This window comes from Lemur catta, chromosome 20, assembly GCF_020740605.2.
Source record: "Lemur catta isolate mLemCat1 chromosome 20, mLemCat1.pri, whole genome shotgun sequence".
NCBI classification, from domain to species: Eukaryota; Metazoa; Chordata; class Mammalia; order Primates; family Lemuridae; genus Lemur; species Lemur catta.
The window spans coordinates 10,847,106-10,870,613 of NC_059147.1; the positions used below are offsets into that span (position 1 = coordinate 10,847,106).

The following is a 23,508-nucleotide window of genomic DNA, read 5'->3' on the forward strand; positions in this document are numbered from 1 at the left end:
TTGCTAAATACTACTTATGTTGTGTTTATACCTGCTTGTTCAGCATTATTGGTATAAAGTGTTCTGTCATTTCTCTTTGCAATATTTTGAAAAGTTTAAACTCCAAGGAGTTACAGAAAATACTCAAGAAAGCATCCACCAATTAAACCACTGAAAATTTTTGAAATATGCTTACTGGTCTTTGACTTACAAAGAAAATTTAAAATTAAAACTTATTATTTCTATAATTTTATGTGGCTAAATGGATTATTGATATTTAAATATTTGTTACTATCATTAAGAAATAGTTATTATTAAAATACATCTGAATCTTCTTGAAAATATTAACATTTTAAAACTAAAATAAAATATCAGAGACAACTGAAAATATAAGAAAAGATTTTAAATTATTTGAATCACATTCTGTCTTACCATAATAATAAATGTTACTTAGATTGAATGGTCAAACCAAGTAATTCTAGGAAACAGGTAAATTATATCTTGACATCTAAATATGAAAATAATATGAATATTTTCTGTAGACTTTATTTAAAATATATTTTTCTCTTCATATTTTGTGTGTGTATTTATATTTTTACTGAGTAAGGTTAGTACTGAGTGAATAATAGTGACCGTACTGTTGAATGTGTGCTCAGAACTACTGGATAACATGTTTTAGACACATAATTATTTTAACATTGTGTTAAGACTGTATACTGGGCAAGACTTGGGTTCTTGGACTTGTTTATCTTCTGTGTGAGGACATCTAACTGTCCAATGCCAAAATACAATGAACTTTCAAATATCAAAGAGGAAAATTAAGTATTTCAAGTCCTCAGCTGGTTTACAGATGTGTGAGCTTTGTAGTCCATTTTCTGGTTCCAGTAGGGCATTGTGACAATTTTTCCAATATGTGTACGCTAGATAAGTTTTGAAAGTAAAATAACTTACTTTAAATACTGAAATAAGTTTATAAATGTAAATTTTTCACATTTTTCTTTAAAAGTGAAGTGTAAAATCAAGCTTCACAATTTTAAAAATACTTTGAATGTAAAACATTAAATTAAGGAAGCTTTCTTTGTCAGGAAAATAAATGCCTTTTGAGAATAGGTATTCATTTAGATCTGTGATTAACCTTTAACAAGATCTTCCTGTTAAATTCTACATTTGCTTTAATCTCAGTAGGAAAAATACAAAATAGTATTGTAGCATATAGGGTTTCTATATACCCTCTGGACATCAAATGATCTCTTACAGCTAAAGGCACATCTGCAACATATTTAAATGCCAGCTTTGGGCATTATTAGTATAAAATGCTAAGTCACTTTTTTTGGAAATATTTTGAAAAGTTTAAAACTCCAAGAGGAAACTCCAATAAATGGTAATCTTATGATACCATTTGCTTCGAGGGAGTGGTGGCAAGATGAAAGGCTGTATTGAATATTTTTCATTTAGGGAAAGGTAGCATGATAGTCCTCTTAAAATAAGTGTAATGTTTGGTGATGGAACCATTGCTGTACTAAAAACTAATGTGTTTTCATACTATCAGGACATTATAAAATGATTTTAAATCCATATTATCCATCATTGTAGAGGTAACATAGTCATCAAATCACTATAAAATGATTTTAAAGCCATATCATCCATCATTGTAGAGGTAACATAGTCATCAAATCACTATAAAATGATTTTAAATCCATATTATCTATTGTTGTAGAGGTAACATAGTCATCAAGTTTGGGAGCTCCCTTTAAACTCTGAAGAGTTTGAGGTTATGAAAGTTCAAGAATGATAATTAGTTGGTTTTAAATAACCTGTCCTACATTTACAATAGTCTAAAAACCTCATTGATGTGCAAGTATGTAAACATTTTCTAGGTAATGTTAATTGAAAAATTATTACACCATAGATCTTTTTTTTCTTTTAACTTATATTTCTGTACTTCTGTTTCTCTTTTTCTTAAACACAACTCTGAAGGTCAAATATTCGGGAAAATGTAGAAATGATTAAGCTTCATAAACAACTAGTGGAAAAAAGCAATGCTCTTTCAGTAATGGAAGGAAAATTTATTCAGCTTCAAGAGGTACTGTAGTAATTTATTTTATTATGATGATGTAAAGGATTTAAAATTAGTGTTTAGGTTTTTTTTTTTTTACGTGGAATGCTCAAACAGTAAAAGGTAATTTTTATATATTGTTCTTTTTATTCACAAATGTGTATAATTTCTCTTCATATATTGTTATTTATAACTTAATTACTGAAGAAATAATTAACTGCTTTTTATAAATATCTGTCATCATAAAATGATGAACACATTTATTATAAATCATATCTCCTTTTATCTGAATTCATTATGGGAACATAGCACTGAAGTTTTTGCTGTATTTGTGTGTGTCTTCAATTCTAAGCGTTTATAAAATACCAAAGATAGACCAAAGTTATGAGTAGGTTAGTAATCATGTTCTGTTTAATCTTTCTTTGATGTGGATTTTCTTTCTTTTTTGGTTACTACCATTATCTGAAAATATTTGAGTACTCATAATGTCAACTATCAGTGTATTTATTTTAAATCTTACAATTTAGATTGACAATACTAGGGATTCTTTATCCCCATGGTTGTTTTAACAAGGACCATGGCCCCCTAGGAATGTGCCATCAGAGGGCTCCTGTTTGTTGGCACTGCATAATTAACTTAGGTTCTAGAATTAATGAACTCCAAAACATTGCTAGATGAGCAGAATTTATATTAAGCAGTACTTTCTTTGAAGTATTGAGAAAAAGAAAGCAGTAAATTGATGCAAAGCATAGGCTCATCTGAAGCCTAAATTCAATATTGAATCAGATAGTTAAATATTTTTCAGCCATGCTCTGGGAAGTGTTTTCCATGCCGCAGGAACTACCTTAAATGCCAAGTAATAACTACTTCCGTCTAAATGTGAGAGTTAACAAAAGAGGAGACTGATTAGAGAGTGGGAATGATAGTGCTATCTACAGATAGACAGAAGAGGGAAATTAAAAATAGATGTAGCTGAAAGCCATTTCTAAGATAAGGAATTAAAAAAAAATTGAAAAATGATTTTACATTCTATTACCACTTTCACTATATGATTTCCATTTAATGGTAACCCCACATATTTGTTTAAATACCAACAACAACAAGTGTCTGCTGTAGTACAGATACCTCTTCTGGAAATTGAGGTGCAGTAAAGATTTGAGAGGTTCAGGCCAACAGCCTTAATGAAGTGAGAAGCCCAGAGGAATCTGGCTGAAGATATTGTTCTGTAGTAATACAAATATTAACAAAAATTGACCTGAATAGCTCTGTAGCCGTGTTTCTTTTAAATGAGTGAAGAAAAACTTCAATAGAGCTTAAGTGCCTTTATTTAGGAGATGAGGCATTACATGTTATGGTTATATAATGGTCTCTATGAGAAGACTTTAATGTAATTACCTCTTTTATTTATAAAGGAATTATGTGACATTGAAGTATATAAAATTGAATTTAAAGCATGTTCACAGACAATTTTTGAAAAATTAAAGAGTTTATAACTATGTTACTGAATTGAAAAATTTAACTCAATTGTATTAAATTAAAAGCTAACCATCCGAGGCTGTTTATATGGTATGGTGGCACATCCCTTCAGCTCAAGTATCTGTGGTCAGCACTTTTGACCCATGCAGCATTTTTAGACAGTATGTCCAACCAATGTAACCACAGCAAAAAGAAAAAAAAGTTAGCTGTTAAAACTAATTTACTTTCTGGTCACTTTCAACAAGTCAGAAACTAGGGGTAAATAAAATAAAGAACAGAAACAATTTGCGTTACGTGACTCTGTGCTAAAATAACCCTATATTTTCTTCCTTATGTCACACTTAGGTTGAGAGTATCTCTTATACATAAGTAGCACATATACATCATTTATAATGTGAAAAATAAGCTGGATGCTTTGAACTTCAGGAATAAATTTATTTATAAGATTGTAGTTATTTATTCAAAGCATAATCCAAAAGTAATATTTAAAAGACTTTCTTTTTGTTTTTTAGAAGCAAAGAACTCTCAGGATCAGCCATGATGCCTTGGTAGCAAATGGAGATGAGTTAAATCTGCAACTTAAAGAGCAGCGTTTAAAATGCTGCAGTCTTGAGAAACAATTACATTCTATGACATTTTCTGAAAGAAGAATAGAAGAGGTAAGCTCCCAAAGAGATTAGCCATCTGTTGCATTAAAACTTCTCTGTAACCATTTTGAAAAAGTAACAGACCTTTCAAATATTGTATTTATTGTAATATTATAAGCTACATAAATTGTGTTTTGAGCATAGCAAAATAGAGTAGTCAATATAATATACGAATGGGGAATCAGTGCCTAACATTACTTGCAAATGTGCTGAGATCCACTGTTTACCTAAAGGATTAAAGATCCTTGAGTAAAAAGAAAACAATATTTTGAAACAGATGGCAGATTACTTACATACAGAACTTAATTTTCTCAGCTACAACAACTTGTTAGTCATTTGAGATACCAAAATAAAGTTATAGGAATATATCTGTTTCTGAAGAGATGGATGTTATGTTCTGCAATATTAGCAATTTTGTGAAATTATCTAATTTCTTTTCCTAGAGAGTTGTTTGAAAACTCATCTTCCTATTATTGTTGCTACTCGTCTCCAAACTAGCACAGTCTTTTTCTGTAGCCTGTTAAACTTGTTCCTAAAAGAATGGAAATAAAATAAGGTGCCTACATTCTGTTCTGATCTTGGGAGAATCTTTTATTCTCTCTTACTAGCATCAAAAGAGAATTTTGAAAATTGAGATGAATTTTAAGAGTACTCTGGTCCATGAGGAAAAGTTGTGATTACAAAATATACTTGTGAATGAAACTTAAAAATAAATACTAGAGTACAGAAATGTACATTTTACTCATAAAGATGTACTTATTACCCCAAGTTTATTTCTGAAAATATTATTCATTGGGATAAAACAAGGTATATAATTTTATTTATTTATTCATTTATTCATAATGCTGCTGGCTATTTGTAAATTCTAGGTAACATGAGAAATTGTCTTCAGAGTAAATAGTGATTGACACAATTTGTTTGAATCATGAACTTAAAGAAAATCATTTTATTTTTTATGGGTTACTTGGAAATTAATCCAAAATAAATATAATGATAGAATTCATTATTGTAGAAAGTAAAAAATATTGTTTCCCAGGACTTAACAGAGCAAGCTCTTAACATATTCTTTATTGAGTTCTTGCACATGTTGCCATAAAGCAGTGCATACATTTCTACTAAATTCAAACAGTAATATTAATTTCATGTTTATTTAACAAGTTGGAAAAAATCAATGCTGAATTAAATGCAGACAATATAAGTGGCTGCTTAAAGCTGCAATTTGGGAATCAAGACTGAAACTTCTTAGCCTCATCTCATAGAGGGTTTTTTTAATGTTTTTTTTTTAGCCCCAATGTAGTTTTATACAATAATCACCTAACATGTAATTTTCTTTTCATTTTAGCTGCAGGATAGAATTAATGATTTAGAAAAGGAGCGGGAACTTTTAAAGGAAAATTATGATAAACTATATGACAGGTAAATCATAATTCCATGTGTTCTTTCATTCTTTTGTTTGAGATCTTTTATGTCAAAGCATTTGTTGTCAAAATATCTAATATTGGTTAAAGAATTAGCAGTGGATGATTGCAAGAAATATACATACTTTATAAAAGAAAAAATGAGATTTTTAAGGTATTGGTAATGAGTTTTTTAACCTGGCCAGTAATCTATTGCTAGTAAAACTATATCACTTTGTTGCCAGTAGAAACTGCTGTCATTTTATTGGACACTAATTATAAGCTAGCAAACACTGTACTAGATACTCTACATTCGTTGTTATAAGTTCTTCACAACCCCTTGAAATGTAGGTATTGTAAAATGCCCATTTTGCAGACAAGGAAGATAGAATGAAGAAGTCACTATAAGAGGTACTTTATACCTATTGAAGGTATGAAGTAATAGAGCTTGTATTGGAACCTCTTTTGGTCTCTTCACTGGGCTCTCCAGTTTATTAGCTGGGAGTTCTTCTGTTGGGGGAAAAATAATTGTCTCTCTTCTTTATAAAGAAAGACACAATCATTATCTCAAGATAAATTTTAAAGGGCTGCTTCAATTTTGTTTCCTAATCTGCTTCACAATTGTATTTTAGAAATTAATCCCTTTCTGGTTATGTTAGAAACAAAATTCTACTCCACTTTTAAGTTTGGTTAATTGATACAGATATCTGTGTGTGTGCATGTTTATGTGTAATTTTTATTTTTTTTTATGTGTAATTTTTAAAATTCTTTTTCAGTATATGATACATCATATGATAAATTATAAATATAGGTTTATAGGAAAGCAAATTTAATGTATATTTAAATATATGTTATAGCTGATATTCAACAGTTGCTTCTATTGATCATATGCTGAAACCTCAGAAAATAGCCATCTGAGCTACAAATACATCTTTAACTTTTTAGCTGTATGTTTATGTTTTCCAAATTAAATTTACATTTTGTAAATTAAACATATCATACCCAAAGAGTGTGGTGATAGGTTTTATTTTGGCTTACTTTGGAAAAGTTATCTAAATTAATGTAAGGCATTATTCCACTGGTTTATATCATCTGTGTTGTTTACCTACTAGTATTGATTCTTTGTACAGTGGCTCATTATGTTAAGGGTTACCAACAGCAGGTTCAGATATAAGTTAAAATTATATATGTTTTTGAAAAAATCAAGTGTCATTATACAGATTGCACAACACCCTATTAGATGACAGAGAAGATAACATTATCCTTATATTTTATAAATGAGGGAACTGAGACTTCAGAAAAATTAAGAGACTTGTGCAGAGTCACACAGACTTACTAAGACTCCGCTATAGGACTGAAATCCAAATTTTTTTACTCTAGAACTTGAATTTTTTTCTTTATGCTTCACTATTTCTCTGATTTTAGTTGCATTAGGAAATTATATATGTGAAAAGGAAAGATTCATGGAGTAATGGAACTGTCATACATTCAGAAATTTTTATTGATTTACATTTATTTTTAATATCTTGTAATTTTAAATAATTTAACATAGTCTCAATACAAAAAGATAAGTGCCATTTGACCATTATTTCTATATTTTCTGCTTCTCTCCAGTTTGAGATTTTACTGAACATACATACTTTCTTGGAATTAAAAAAAATCAAGGCCGGGCGCGGTGGCTCATGCCTGTAATCCTAGCACTCTGGAAGGCCGAGGCAGGCGGATCCTTTGAGCTCAGGAGTTCGAGACCAGCCTGAGCAAGAGCAAGACCCCGTCTCTACTAAATAGAAAGAAATTGTCTGGCCAACTAAAATATATATAGAAAAAATTAGCCAGGCATGGTGGCACATGCCTGTAGTCCCAGCTACCCGGGAGGCTGAGGCAGTAGGATTGCTTAAGCCCAGGAGTTTGAGGTTGCTGTGAGCTAGGCGGATGCCACCGCACTCACTCTAGCCAGGGCAGCAAAGCGAGACTCTGTCTCAAAAAAAAAAAAAAAAAAAATCAAATTTAGCTGAGAATAATAATGCATAATTAGAATTTTGAGAATGTTATATTTTTCCCATATTTACTATATCACCATAAAACTTTATCTTTCCATATTAAAAGATGATTTGGAGCGTAAATTTGCCTTTCAAGGGCTTTTTTTTTTAAATGTTTCATGCTTGAGCTGTATTTTTTCCTGGCACAATAAAAGCAAACTTCATTGTGCTGCTTACACTTGAATTTTATGTGAGGTATAAGAAAGTAAATGTATGTAATGAGTGTCAAAAACATTTAATGCCAAAAGAAAAATTAATGTCACTTCACAAAATCCAGCAAACACATGATAGTAAATAGAACTAAAAAATTCACTAATACAGTTTTTTGAAATATATGTAATTTCAGAAGTCAAATAGTTAGAGAAACTCTACAAAAATCAACATCGTCCCTAAAATTCTTTACAGCTCTTTTGTTTTGTGGCATTGTTGTTCATCGTGGCCAACTACTCATGTTCATCAAGAACCGCATATACTCCCTGCTTGGTTAATCATAATGATAGCATGTTTCAAAAAGGGGAGCATTTGTTTGTTATTCAAAATTGGCTAGTTTTCAGGAGAAAAATATGATTTTCAGACTGCATTTTCATCTTCCTTTTTCAAGTGAAATTTCGAATGTGTTTATTTCTTGACATATGACATATTAGAGAATCATCTAGTAAGATAAAACCCTCATGTTAGTATTTGGTATGAACCTTTTTTAATATGTTAAAATGTTTTTGAAATAATGCCAAGAAATAAGTATAACTTTAAAAAATGTTTGATTTAAAAGTCCAGAATAAATTTTTTGCAATTAAATCTTTCTGTGTGGTCAGAGAGAAACTCTATACTATAATATGGTAATGTTCTATTCCATTTTTGAAGTTACTATAGTTTTGGGGCTAAATAACTGATGAATACAGTGGTTCTTCAACTATAATTTATACAAATAACCTGGAAAACTTATTAAAATATACGTTTCACCACCCCTTCAGAGCTTCTTCACCTCTCCACCCATGCCCCTCCCCCTACTATCCAACTCCAGTTCAGTCAATTTGAGGTTGGGTTCAGAGCAGCAGGGATAGAGAACCTGTAGCCTTGGGGCCACATGTGGTCTTCTGGATCCTTAAGGGAGGCCTTTTGACTGAAGGCAAATTTTACAGATCAAATCCTTCTAATAAAGGGATTTGTTCCATGAAGTTTGGATTCGGTCATGGGGCCACACTTAGGTGATTTTAAGGTATTAACTCCTTGAGAGATAATCTAATACCTAATTTTTTAAGTATTCATCTAGTTTTTGAAGATGATACTAACCCTTTTAAAAATTGTGTGAAGTTTTTATGATGTGATAGTCATCTAATATTCAAAATTTAAAAGAGCACTGCTCAGCACCCATAGATGCTCTGTGCTTCATTTCTGTAAAGTGAACATCTGTCCCCTGTAACCTAGGAATCATGAAAGCTCATGTGATCAAATATGAGCACTTTGTGCTTCCCAGAAATCAAACTCTAAGTACATTTGGGCATCATCTTCCTTCAGTAAGTGAAACATCTTGATGTAAGTATGTGTTTAATTTTCCTTAGGCACCAACTAAAGTATCTGTGGATTTCTATACAGATGTTCTAGAGTTTTTTCTTCCCTATCTCTCACTAGAGGATGCCCTTAAACACTGGAATAAATGGAATTTCTTCTGTAAGAAAAAAAGACCTTAGGGTGTAGATGGATTCTTTGGTTTTTATTTAATCTCATGACATTTTTGATCAAGAGTATGTATTTACAGTATGCTGACCCATGGCTGCCAGTGGACGTGCCAGTGACCACAGGCACCATTGGGCATTCCACTGTAGGCTGACATGTTATCGGTCCTGCAGCATAATGTAACAGTAAAAAGTGTACAAAAGATCAACTACGATCCCCCCTCAGTTGTCACTGTAGGCAATATATAAAAACATTTTCATGAATAAAAGGTTCTCAAAGACTGTTCTCATATGCAGATTTAATCATATGTACAGCCCTTACAAAGAAAATGGAGCCAGATGTGGTTCACCATTTATAGTTACACAGATGGCTCCAAGCATAGAGGAATATAGTAAATTCAAAAGGAATTCCTCATGAAACTCCAGTGGAATGTAATCCTAAATATAGAGGGAAGATAGCAGTGGACTAAATTCAGATTGACTTATGCTGATTTACACTAGTATTTTTGTGGGTTTGGAAAAACCAGGCTGCTAAATTGTTCTTAATTTAAACACATACAGCTTCTGATGTTTCTGCCAGATTAGCTGTTGGTGATCTTTTTGCTGGTACTAATGCTATTGGAACACTACTGTTTCTAATTTTTGGCATCTGATATAGCGTATAGTTGTGCCTATTTCTTCATGCTAATTTTTTTCCGGGTAGTGCATGTTTTTAATAAAACAAGAGACACACACACACATGCATATATGTACTCACATTCATGCATCTATATGTATGAGTTTGGTTTATATAATTTGGCCAGACATAGAAATTGTATTCTTTATTTTAAAAATGAACATATAAAGGAATATTATTTAGTTTAGTATTTAATGTACATATATTCGGATTTCATTTAAGTCTAGGTAATTATACTTTTGATAAAATTAACTTAAAATATTGGTATGTGGATCCATGCGTTTTTTAAGGTTCCATATGTGAAATGGAAGCATTGATAGAAGAAACAGATGTCATATTTAGAGGAGCTTTTAGGATTCCATTTATTTTTGAGATTTTTGTTTTTTTAAATGCAGTGAAAATATTCAAAATGTTAAATGAATTCACAATTTTGCTCTTTTGAAAGCTATGCCTCCCAAAAAAGTTACTTGTTTGTAATGAAAACTTAAGACTAGCTGGGAGCAACATTAAGGGCAATTTTCAGTAATATGTTTCTTTTCCATTTACTTCATCATCAGTATAAAACCAGATTGTATAATGTAAGTTCTTATTTTATTTACTGGGTTTAAAGTAAGTAGAAGGGTCAAAGCTGCTGATGATTATTCAGTCATATCAAGCTTCACAGATAATGGTTTTCTGCTGAAATACAGATCAAGATCAGTTTTTCCAAAACCTGGCTATCATCTGGGGAGCTTTATAAAAATATGAATTCCTGGGCTCTGGGATCTTCATTTTTAAATCTCCCTAAGTGTCCTCAGTGCATCTGGTCTAGCACCAGTGGCTAGGCCAGCATTTAGGAACCACTAACAGAAATAAATGTTTATTGTATACCTTCTGTGTATCATTTCTTTTTTAACTGATTTGTCCTAGTATACTGGGTCTTGATTATTAGCAGATTTTAACTATAGTTGAAGCTGCTGCACTTTTATTGAGGAATAGTAATTCTATCTCCATCATTCTTATCAGGCACAGAGCATTGGCTTTCATCCCGATCATGTGTTACAACGAAAATTGTTCTTAGTCTATTGCTCTTTGTTTTTTATGACAAAAATGCATTATCACTACCTCTTAATCAATATCAGAATTACTGTCTTGTGGTTCAATATGCTACCATTTTGTGGCCAGCATTTTGTGAACATGTTATTATCACAGACCCTTTAGAAGTTTCACAGAATTAAAGATCAGGTGGAAAGTTCATTTTCTCTGTATTAAGAGGTTTGTAAGTGGGAGAGAATGGTTTTCTCCGTTGTCAATTGCTGAGGTTTGGAATTGTGGATTCCTCTGGAGTATGTAGAGTATCTGAATTCCTTTACTAGTCCCACAAAAACTGCACACTGCCAACTTTTCTGACTTTAGAGCTCTAAATTAAGGCCAGTTCCTTTGCTCATCCCACAAACTCTTTCATGTTTCCTAACCGCAGCCTGAGAAAGGCGCCTTGGTTTCAACAGCAGCAGACCAGCATATGTTTACTTAATTCCTAAGACATGATGACAGTGGTCTCTGTGCCACTAAAAGCTTTTCTCTTTATTATTTTCGGTTGAAGCTGATTTCCAAGCTTTCTTTGCATGTCACGTGTGTTTTGCAGTGCCTTCAGTGCTGCCCATGAAGAGCAATGGAAGTTAAAGGAACAGCAGCTTAAAGTACAGATTGCTCAGCTTGAGACTGCCTTGAAATCTGATTTAACAGACAAAAATGAAATCCTTGACAGATTAAAAACTGAAAGAGGTACATATAAAATAACTACTGACTTACTCGTTTCAGACGTCTGATATTTATTCACTGAATTAATCAGTACTTATTGTGGTGCCTACTGCTTGCCAGTCACCTTGCTATGTACTGGCGACCCAGCCATCCACTTGCTTGAATTTATTGGTTGCTCAAAATTTCCCTTACTCAGCCTAGCATTTTTGCCAAATGAATTGGTTTTTTTTTTTTTTTTTTTGGTTTTTTTTGGGGTTTTTTTTTTGTTTTTTTTGTTTTTTGTGTTTTTTTTTTTTTTTTTTTTTTTTTCAGAATTACCCTTATTCAAGTCGTCTTTAATTTGTTTAATTTTCCTAAATTCTGAGCCTTTCTTTTTCACCAGTTAATGAGTGTTTATTTAGCACCAGTAAGTGCTAGGCACTGTTCTAAGTTCTGGGGATACAGCAATGAATCAAACAAAGGTCTTGCCTTCATGAAATATAAATTTAATAGGAAGAAACTAACAACAATTAAATAAATACATAAAATGTGAGGTGGTGGCAGGTGTAATGGTAAAAAAACAGAGCAGAGTAAGATGACAGATTGGTGGAAGTGGTTGCTTGCTGTTTTTGATAGGTTGAATTGGGAGGATCTCTCTGATAATGGGACGTCTAATTCTACTCTGTGACAGTGAACTTAAATACCAGGAAGCTTTGTCAAGATGTCCCTGCTAAAATAATAATAATAAGCTAAATGTTTTAAGTCACAGATCTCACCCTTCTTATCTTACAGAATTAAAATAATTATAACTAAAGATGTCTGAATTTTACTGTGTTACATACACATACATATACACAGAAATGCACAGCAGGGGAAATGAATTATTTGCTTCAAGTGTTGTTTGTATCTGCTCATCCACTAGATAAACTAAGTAATGTGATAATAAGGTTGCTCCTTCTGAATATTTGCAACTCAGTTGCATGAGAATGTTTAAAAGTTTAATACAGACTCTAAAAAACAATTGTTTCTAGTTAGTATTCTTACATTTTTATTAAGATCACAATGGCATATTTCATTGACTATAAGGAACATTATTTTTTCATATTTTAAAATTGAGATGCATCTTGTAAGTGATAGCATTTTAAAATTGCGATCTGATATTTTTTTCACATTTTAACAAGTCTCAAATTGGAACATATAATTGATGAGTCATAATTTCAGTGCAACACACTAGTACAACATTTATTCACCAAGTGATTAAATTTGATGATAGATTATTTATGAATTTTTCTATAGAAGATTATGAGTGGAATAAAAAGGTGATGATGTATTTTCTGACCTGGCGGATGTTTAAAGTTTTGATATCAAAGATACATAGTTCCTGATTTTAATATGCAGTGTTGAATACATAACAGAGTAACTTTATCTTAGTAGTTGCTCAATAAATTCTTGTTTACTGAAGGAAGTGAAAGTGCTCTATAATCCTTCTCTTTTTTCCAAAAACAGCTAAATTACCCATTCTTAAAGGAAAGGGAAATGAAATAAACCCTTTTTATTTCTATGCTTTTTGTATTTACTTAGATATTAAGAATTCCAAAACTGTTTTATTTTCAACATCTGAATTGGTCTCTGGAAAGAAACTTTTCATAAGGGGGTAGAATCTTAGTTTTGTTTTTTTTTTAAACCTGTTTATTGTTATTGATTTAATTCTGAGGGTTCTTATTAAGTATTATAATTACTAAGTTATTTTAATCCATCTAGTCCATTTCTCATCTTTTTTCACTGGTTCTTATATCTTTTGGGATTTTTTAAAAATAGTAAACATAACTCATGTGCACTGTGGAATAAAAGTCCAGTAAACAAAAAAATTCTAAAAATCAATTCCACGACCCTCAAGATAATCACTGTGAATATTTGATGTATGTCCTGTCAGAGTTATTTCTATGCATATATAGTTTTATAATGTGCTTTTTTATTTAGTATGTTGTGAAATCATTTTTTGAGTATAAATATAAATCTATGTCATCATCATTTATAGTGGTTGTTACAGTTTTCCAGTGTGTGGATGTGCCATAGATTATTTAACAATCTTGTATTGAATATTTAAGTAGCTTCTATTTTTTCAAGTATCTTAAGCAACATCTTTCTACATAAATCTTTACACATTTATCCAATTATTTTCTAAAGAAAAATTGCTAGAACTGAATTTTTATTTTTAATGCAACGGTTATTTTTCAGTTATTTCTGTTTGAATACCTCAAATTTACAAGTCTAAGGATTTAAGTTTTTGTTTCTTTGTGAAAATGTTACAATAGATTATAAGAAAAATATTACAGCTTTTAACCATTTTTTCCAGGGAAATAATAAATTTTAAAAATTGAAATTGTCTATTTAAGGAAATCTTTTAATATTTAGAAAGTTCCTTTTTGTATTACAGATTTTTAAATTGTTTAATTTTACTTTGAAGTCTCTTCACACATTTACCTTTTCATGTACCAAGTGTTCTTTGCCAGAAGATGTTTCCCTGGCTTCTTATAGTCATTCATCTAACTGGCAAATTATTTTAGAGAATACTCACCTCTTTATTCAAGGTACAAATTAGTTTCAGGTTGTGTGAATATGTGGGGGAAGGATATGTAAATGCAGTTTGCATTTGGTTAATGCTTAAATTAACTGCATGTGTTTAAGGGCTTGCTTTTGAAAGTTCCTTTCTATCTTTAGCTGAAATGCATAATTCAGCATAATGCATATGGTTATATTGATCACAGCTGAAGATATTAGCACAAAGGAGCTCTGAAAATTGTTTAGTTGAATTGTTCTCTGCACTCTGCTTCTTAATGGTGTGTTGGAAGAACATAATTTTAAAAGAGTGAAATGTTATCTCATTTGAATAAAATGCTGTTTAGCTTAACCTGCTTTTTGTCAAAGCATAAGGTAAGGAGGTTATTTTTCATCTTGTACAGAGTGCTTTGATTTTTCATATTATAATTCAGCAAGTCTATTTCCTCTTTGAACTATACCATTCCAATACTTTTTAAAGACCCAGGAGTTATATCCCTAATAGACAGTTTGAGAAAGGAAAAATATAGTGGATAATCTATATAAAATTCAGTAGAGAGAAGGTTACTGGTACTCAGTAATGTCTTCTCCCACTAAATTGTTTTCCCACTAATGCCCTAATTTTAAAAATATTAGTGAACAGGGATATAGTTATTGAAACAAAAACCGGGAAAGAATGGAAACATTTAAATAAGTTTATTTTTACCTAATAGCATATCATTCTTAGGAACTCTGCTCTGAAAAATTAAAGGATAGAAAAACCAGAACATAGAAATAATAATAAAAATACAGTATGTCTGGATATAGATACAACAGTCATGTCCTCTACACTTTAGCTCACTCTTAGAACCTTAAAAGTTTTGCTGGACAGGGAATGAAATTATATTATTCTCAGTACCTTTGAGTTTACATCCTTCTGACTACATTTACCTTCTTTTTGTTACCTAACCATTCTATCTAGATGTTGTTTTAAGCTATCAACGTAGAATAGTCCTACGTTCTTATTCTACACCCTAAGAAAAAAGTTTATTAATCCTGATTTTTAGTTTAAAGACAAGCATTTAACCTTTACCTTCAGAATTTCCAAGTATTGTTCACATTTGAGAATTCTTTGTCTGTTAGATATAAGCAATTTATATGCTAGGATAACCTTTTAACCTTCTATCAATAAGATAAAAGTATTTATACAGTAATTTTGATAGTAAAATGTATCTGTATACCCTAGGGTCACATTTTTTCTTAACTTTTTAGATTGCCAGGAAATATATGACATTAAAAACATCCAAATTTAGTACATTTCTTAATAACTGTAATTTAACATTTTTACTTATATGTAGTATTTATAGCTTGGGAACGCAAAGCCTTATAAAAGTCAGCAACACATTTTTGTTTAAAATGTAGTCAATATGCAAATGCAGTCATGTGAAGAATTCTTGGCAAATATATTGATTTTCTTTAAGAAAAGGAAATAAAAATGTATAACTTAAATTGAAGACTTACGATAAACATAAATCATTGAGAGCAGGATGAAATTAGTGGTGACACTTTGGATGACATGGTTTAGAGTTAGCCCACAGGCAGACAAGAAAGGAGGATACCTGACTGCCCCTATGAAGTCTAGTGAAGAGTCCACTTAAGAACAAGAGACTAATGCGGTGGGTTTGTTAGCTAGCTGTTATGCTTTAAAAAAAAAAAAAAAAGCTAAACATATTTGATATAGAGAATGAAAATTTAGTCTCTGTGAATTTGCTGTCTTCTGAAGCTGTACACTACACTCCTGCTTGTGGGTCATAGCAATGGAATGCCTAGGCAAAAGTAACCATTATCCATTCCTTAGCAATATCTCTAAGTCCATGTCCTACTAGTTAACAGTATGAACTCAGTGAATAAGGAATACATATAAATTATTATTGATACTATTACCATGCAGTCCTTGAAAATTCATTTCTCCTGTCATAACAGATTTGTTGGAAGTATGGTTGATTAAAGTATGGATTCAGAGTTTATTTATCAGTGAAATTTCCTTGTTTTAATGTAGAGGTTTTATGTTAAGTTGGGAAAAGAAAATTCAAAGAAGTCAAATAGAAAACTAAAAGACAAATTTTTTTTTCTGCATGCTTTTCAGGACCCTTAATAAGTAAGTAGAAATCATAGATTTAGACACATATTTTCTTAGGTATTTTAAATAGAATGTTCCTTTGAAGTCCCAGAGGCCACAATTTCCTTATATTAATGCTGTGAACTTACATCTTAGGTTTTTGATAAGCAAGTGAATCATATGGTAGACACATGATAGTGCATGATAGTGTTCATTTGTTCCCCATTCCCCTGCTCCCTTTGTCTAGGTGCTAGCTCAATTTCCTCTCTGACCAGAAAAACACTAGATCAAGCTTGGTGTGTAAGAGGAATTAAAATAATTTAAAAATGTGTTCTTAGACCTAATTCTCACTTACCTTTCCAATTGTGTTGACTTTATTTTTATAAAGACCAAAATGAGAAACTCATTCAAGAGAATAGAGAACTACAGTTACAATATCTGGAACAAAAGCAACAACTTGATGAACTTAAAAACCGCATGAAGTTTTACAACCAGGTGAATTATTTTCTTATTTAGGATATAAACTCAAAATTTTTGTCTAAATATTTTATGCATAGAGAAAACACTGTACTACAAAGCAAAAGAATACAAATATATTACTTAGTTTATTAATTCATGGTATCAGGCATCTTATGTTCCATAAAGATAATCTGAATAGTTGGAATGTCTCTTCTATTTTCCATTAATATCTCATTGTGAGCTTTTATTTAATCTATTACAGGAGAGTGATATTAATGCTGATGAATTGAGTGAAGCTCTCCTGCTTATAAAGGTAACTTTCAGAAATTCGCCATGATTTTCGTGTCTACGTACAACTGTTTCAGCATAATGACGACCCTTATCTGTAACCCTTATGTTTGGAGAGTGAATTATTTGTGCATCTTCTGAAACTTAGCACATCTTTTTCACACATATGTATTAATATGTGTTACATGTTAACTCTACTAAGACTCAGGAAAGTGGTCAGGTGACATTTAGTTACAACATATGCATATTTCATAATGACATCAAAATTACATTAAAACAGACCTCAAAAACTCTTACTTAAAGCACTTTAATTGTAACAAACATTTTGCTTTTCCTGCCTTACTATAAAATTAATCAACAGTTTTCTACCCTGAGAGACCTTGGTGTGCACCGTGTTAAGTAAAAGATTGAATTTTAAATGTAACAAGAAGATATCTTCCAGTTCTAGGATAGTCTGCTATATGCAAGAAGACACAGAAAATATACTTCTTTCCTTTTAGATCACAATGTAGGTTTTAATCAAATGAAGAAATATATATAAATATGCATGGTTCTTTTATATTTCATGAAATAATAAGCTGTTTTTTCACTTCTATCCAAATATATCAGGACTGCTTTATTCCTGATAGAAAAAATGGAAATATGTATGTTTTCAATTAATGATTGTTTCTTACTATATTTATATTAATTCATACAGTCACATTTTAGAAATTCTTGTTTTGGTAATAAAACATGTTTTTGTTTTAGGCTCAAAAAGAACAAAAAAGTGGAGACCTTTCCTTTTTAGAGAAAGTAGACGGTAAAATTAACAAAGATCTAGAACACTCCATGAGAGAGCTGCAAGCAACTCATGCAGAAACAGTGCAAGAACTTGAGAAGACAAGAAACATGCTAATTATGCAACATAAAATTAATAAAGATTATCAGGTAATGTAATACACTAAATCAAGAGGATAGGTTTTCTGTAATATTCTGCTGAAGATTTACTTTTCTAAGTATCATGTGTTAAAAAACTCTTTTTTTTTACTTCAGCTTATTATGGGGGTACAAAAGTTCAGGTTATATATATTGCCCGTGTCCCGCCCATCCCCCCGAGTCAGAGCTTCAAGCGTGTATATTCTTTATTATCATCTATTAACATGTATTACCGTATCTCTGGAATTTAGCTTTTTAACTAGGTACTGCAAATAGCTGAAAAACAAATAATTTTTTTAAGTCCCTGGCTTTAGGGAATGAACAGTGGAAACGAACTTAACATTTATTGGTGTTAGCGCATCCTGCAAATGAGTTATAGTTGTCCTGAATCCTGCCATAACTATGTTATGTTAGCTTTTAACAAAATAAAAACTCACCTCCATGAAAAGGAATCTGGAGTTTAGTTTATTTTACTCCTGATTTGTGAACAGGGCCAAGCACAGTTTTCTAAACTATAAGCTATTTGAGGTCAGGAAACCATGGTTTACAACTTCTAGTATTTCCAGGATCTAGAAAATACTTGAAATCACAGTAGCTTTGAATAATGAAAATGGAACTAATCATAAATACTGAAACTTATTATCTTTTATTTCTTAGATGGAGGTTGAGGCAGTTACCCATAAGATGGAAAATTTGCAGCAAGATTATGAACTCAAAGTAGAACAATATGTTCATCTTCTTGATATCAGGGCTGCACGCATCCGGAAACTAGAAGGTACAATGTACACAATTTTTTGTCCATAGTAACTAGAGGAATGGATTTTGTTACAGTTCATAGTGTTATCCAAATCTGCACTCATGATATATTTTTGCTTTATTTTTTCTCAGTTCATAAGCTATAATACTAAGTTACCAGAAAGGGTATTTTCATCTGATTCTTTTCTGCTCAAGAATTCTTAGTAATTCCCTACTGGTTTTTTGATTCAGTGTTGTAGGCAAGATTTAAAAGTACTTCATAAAGTACCACAGACTCAAATTTACCAGTACCTTTCTAAGCAACCTGTGCACCTCAGCTAAACCGGTCTACTTTCTCATTCTCACATTCATCTTGCTCAGTCCCACCACCATGCCTTTGTTCTTGCTGTGTGCTCTGCCTAGACCTCGTCTAACCTTGACTCCAAGATATACCCTTCCCTGCTTCGAAATCTAACTCAGTGCTCACCTGTGCTGGGAAGCTGGTTCTGATTATTCCTAGCCATCCCTCTACTTGAAATGCTTTTACAGTGATTTTCCCACTTCAGCAAGTAAGAAAGTCACCGGAGAAACTTGTTTAAAATGCAGCTTTCTAGGCCCTACCCCTGGAGATCCTGGGGCCCATGCTTCTTTATATGTATGTATTTAGAAATAAATGCAAGCTATTCAGAGGCAGGTGTAAAACTATATGTTGAAAAACACTAGCTCAGCACTTACCCAGTTTTCCTCACATATACTCAAAAAATATGTATTATATACTGTATGTATTGTAAGTGTTCTTCAGCTATTGGATTTTGCACATGCTCTGTAACCACAATGTCAGTTCTACGATGACAAGTACTCTGTCTCTCTTTCATGTCCACTGCTATACAATACTTAATTCAGTAACCTATGCCAGCTGTCATTTTACACTCTTGAAAAGTATGAGATTCACAAAGGCTTTTTATTCATGAGTTATACTCACTGATATTTATCATATTGGAAATTAAAAGTAAGAAATGTTAAAAATATTTCTTTTAAGTTATGTTAAAATAATAATAAACTTATTACATGTTAACATAAATTAAAGTACTTATTTTTAAAAAGTTATGCTCTCCAAAACAAAACAAAACAAAATTATGAAAACAGTGGCATTGTTTTAAATTTTTAAAATTTTTAACATTTTTGTAAATCTTTTCAGGGTCTGGCTTAATAAAAAACAGCTAGATTTTTATGTCTGCTTCTACATTTAATCTCTTGTGATACCACACATCATGTAGCCTCTGAGAAATTCCATTATACACTAGTGAGAGAATAAAAATGAAAAGGGCAAATGACATTTTAGTGTTATTATAAAAAGAGTTTTGACCTGAAAGACCCCCAAAATGGTTTCAGGAACCTTTAGGGTTTCCGACCACACTCTGAGAACCTCTGCTCTATATAGAAGGGCTAAATAAATAGCTTTGTCTAACTGAACAGGGCTTTCCAAAAGTCAAGGAGCAGTGTGTACCTTTTATTCCAAGTAGTACTCAATAAAAAGTTGCTTAATGGAATTTTCTTGGTTAAAAGAGAGGTCACAGAGTTTGGAATTTTCATTTCTTTCAAGTCTTAGTAAATCTTTACCAATGTATTTTATCTGTCCCCTAAATTCATGGATTCATTCCATAACCATCATCAAGCACCTAACCCATCCTAAGCAAAGTGCTAGGCAGTGAGAATACAAATAGGAAAAAAACTGAAGCACCTCCCTCAAGGAACTCGTAAGATGTGGACAAGTAAATAAATGGTTATTCTTCACCAGGAAGAGTATACACTCTGTAAAGCTAAGAAAATGCAAAAAGTATCAAGGAAACATTGGGGAAAAAATGCCTATTTTTACTTCAACATTCAAGGAAGACTTCATTCACACAGTCAGTATGGAGTCTTTAAAGATGACAGAATTCACCACTAAGTAAAAGTAGTAATGCAAGGCCTTCCAGGCAGTAAGTGAGGCAGGTAAAAATGCCCAAAGTATGAAGCACTGTGACACATTTGAGAAACTGCACTGTGCATCCATCGAATTGGAACTCAGGGTTAGTAAAGGGAAGAAAACGTGGAGAATAAGGCTGGAAAGAACAAAGTCCTGAAGGCCCTCTTTGCCTCCCTGATGAGTTGGAACCTTATTAACCTAGAGAACCACTGAGGGATTTTAAGGTAGGGAAAATAAACTCAGAATTGCATTTTGGAGATTAAGCTACAGGTATTGGGAGGAATGGGTAAGATATGAAGGAAGGAAGCAGTTTGAGTTCTATAATAATCTTCGTAATAAACTGGAAGTATAACTAAGGTATAGTGAAGATAGTGAGGACAGAGAGAAATTTGATAGAGTTAGGAAATAGTGTTGCATAGTCATGACCCTATAAATGTGAAGAGAGTAAAAGAAAAAGAAATCTAGGATGACTCTCTGGGATCTAGCATGGGCAGCTGGTTGAATGCTAACATCATCACTTGAGATTTAAAGTACAGAAATAGCTAGAAGACAGTATGATACATTCTATTTTAGATATGTTGAGTTTGATGTGCCCGTGGGATATCTAGATAGATAGAGTTAAGCAAAACATTAGATACATGGGTCTGGAATTGAGGAAAGAAATCTGAATTGAAAATAGAAATATGGAAGCCTCCCGCATATTGATAGTAGCAAAAGTCATAAAAGTGGATGAGATCACCTATGAGAATGTGTAGACTAAGAAGAGAATTAAAAGTTTACTTTAATTTAGTTAACTCTAACTAACAAAGAGAGAGAATCCCCTAAAGAATAAGAAGAGAGGTAGGAGGAGAAGCAGGGGAGACAATGAGATGAAAGCCAAGGTAGGACAGAAGCTCACAAAAGGGAAAGTGGTCATCAGTGTCAAATAAAGCAAAGAAATCAAGTAATACAAAGGTGACTGTCCATAGAGTCTAGCAATAAATTGGTTATTGGTGGTTTTTTTTCTGTAGTAGTTTCACGGAAAAATAAGGCAGATGCTATTTGCAGAAGGTTTTCAGAAATGTCCATTAAATGAGTAGTTGGAGACACATGTGTACGTTATTCTTACTAGGAATTTGGGTATAACATTAGGAGGAAATCCAGACATATCTTTTTAAAAACAGCTTTAGAGAAGAATAATTGACATACTTTAAACTGCACATATTTCTGTACAATTTGGTGAGTTTGGGCCTATGCATACAACTGTGAAAACATCACCATAGTCAAGATAATAAACATATCCATCACCACCAAAAGTAGAAAAGTACATGTCTTAATAAGTTAAAGGGAAGGAGCCAGTGGAAAGAGAAATTGACTTTTTAGGAAAGAAGATAATGGACAGAGCAGAGGCAGAGGAGCAGGTGGAATCCAAATAGTTACCTCAGCTGTTCGTTCAGAGTCCTTTTTACTTTTCTTTTTTTTTTTTTAATTTTCCCTTTTTCCTGGCTTAGGCTATATTACAAGTTGTAATTTTGTTTTTGTCTAATAAGTGATGTCAAATGATGAATTTCTATTATTTATCAAAAAATAGTATGGTCATAGAATTTAAGATTGGGACTATTCACCAAAAGTACTCAGATATCCAACCACTTCAAAAGCCAGTTTGTGTCTTCGTATGTCAATATTTTAAAATCTCTCAACTGTGTGTCTTCTCTTGCAGCCCAATTAAAGGATATTGCCTATGGCACCAGGCAGTATAAATTTAAAACAGAAATCATGCCAGATGACTCCGTAGATGAATTTGATGAAACCATCCACTTAGAACGAGGGGAAAATCTATTTGAAATCCATATCAACAAAGTAACCTTTTCTTCTGAAGTTTTACAGGCATCTGGAGATAAAGAGCCTGTCACTTTTTGTACCTATGCTTTCTATGATTTTGAACTCCAGACAACTCCCATAGTGCGAGGCCTTCACCCAGAATATAACTTCACTTCTCAATATCTTGTTCATGTCAATGACTTATTTTTGCAATATATCCAGAAGAATACTATCACTCTTGAGGTCCACCAAGCTTACAGCACAGATTATGAAACAATTGCAACATGTCAATTAAGATTTCATGAAATGCTAGAAAAAAGCGGTCGAATATTTTGTACAGCAAGTTTGGTTGGTAAGTACAGTTTGTAAGTGTTGGGTGTTTGAATGACTAGTTTGCTTTATACATTAATATGGTGTTCTACATTAGTATCTTCTCTCATACACTAAGGATGCCTTTAGGGTAAGGACAGCATTCTCTGCCCAAAATTGATGAACTATCTTAAATGTCATTAATGATGTTGGTACAATGGCTATTAATTTTTTTAAAACTTATAACTGCAGATGTTTATTTATCATATGGATACCTTTGTTTGGTTAAAGATTAATTGTAGCCGGGTATGGTGGCTCACGCCTGTAATCCTAGCACTCTGGGAGGCCGAGGTGGGTGGATCATTTGAGCTCAGGAGTTCAAGACTAGCCTGAGCAAGAGCGAGACTAAAAATAGAAAGAAATTAACTGGACAACCAAAAACATATAGAAAAAATTAGCCGGGCATCGTGGTGCGTGCCTGTAGTCCCAGCCGCTCGGAAGGCTGAGGCAAGAGGATCGCTTGAGCCCAGGAGTTTGAGGTTGCTGTGAGCTAGTCTGATGCCACAGCACTCTAGCCCGGGCAATACAATGAGACTCTGTCTCAAAAAAAAACTAAACCAGAGCAGGCAGATAGATACTAAATTATGTTTGTATGCTGATGAGAATGATCCATTAGCAAAAAAGAAATTGATGAAGTAGGAGAGAGTAGGGGTAATC

General features: G+C 32.3%; 1 protein-coding gene across 1 annotated transcript in view; it reads left to right on the forward strand.

Annotated features, from left to right (window-relative positions):
* Positions 1 to 23,508, forward strand: part of RPGRIP1L (RPGRIP1 like) — a 100,184-nt gene that overhangs the window by 22,451 nt on the left and 54,225 nt on the right. The window contains exons 7-15 of the mRNA XM_045533195.1: positions 1,957 to 2,062; positions 4,024 to 4,170; positions 5,501 to 5,574; positions 11,568 to 11,707; positions 16,708 to 16,814; positions 17,041 to 17,091; positions 17,814 to 17,993; positions 18,639 to 18,756; positions 22,382 to 22,834. Coding sequence (XP_045389151.1) covers positions 1,957 to 2,062; positions 4,024 to 4,170; positions 5,501 to 5,574; positions 11,568 to 11,707; positions 16,708 to 16,814; positions 17,041 to 17,091; positions 17,814 to 17,993; positions 18,639 to 18,756; positions 22,382 to 22,834 — 1,376 coding nt within the window. The remainder of the gene's footprint in view (positions 1 to 1,956; positions 2,063 to 4,023; positions 4,171 to 5,500; positions 5,575 to 11,567; positions 11,708 to 16,707; positions 16,815 to 17,040; positions 17,092 to 17,813; positions 17,994 to 18,638; positions 18,757 to 22,381; positions 22,835 to 23,508) is intronic.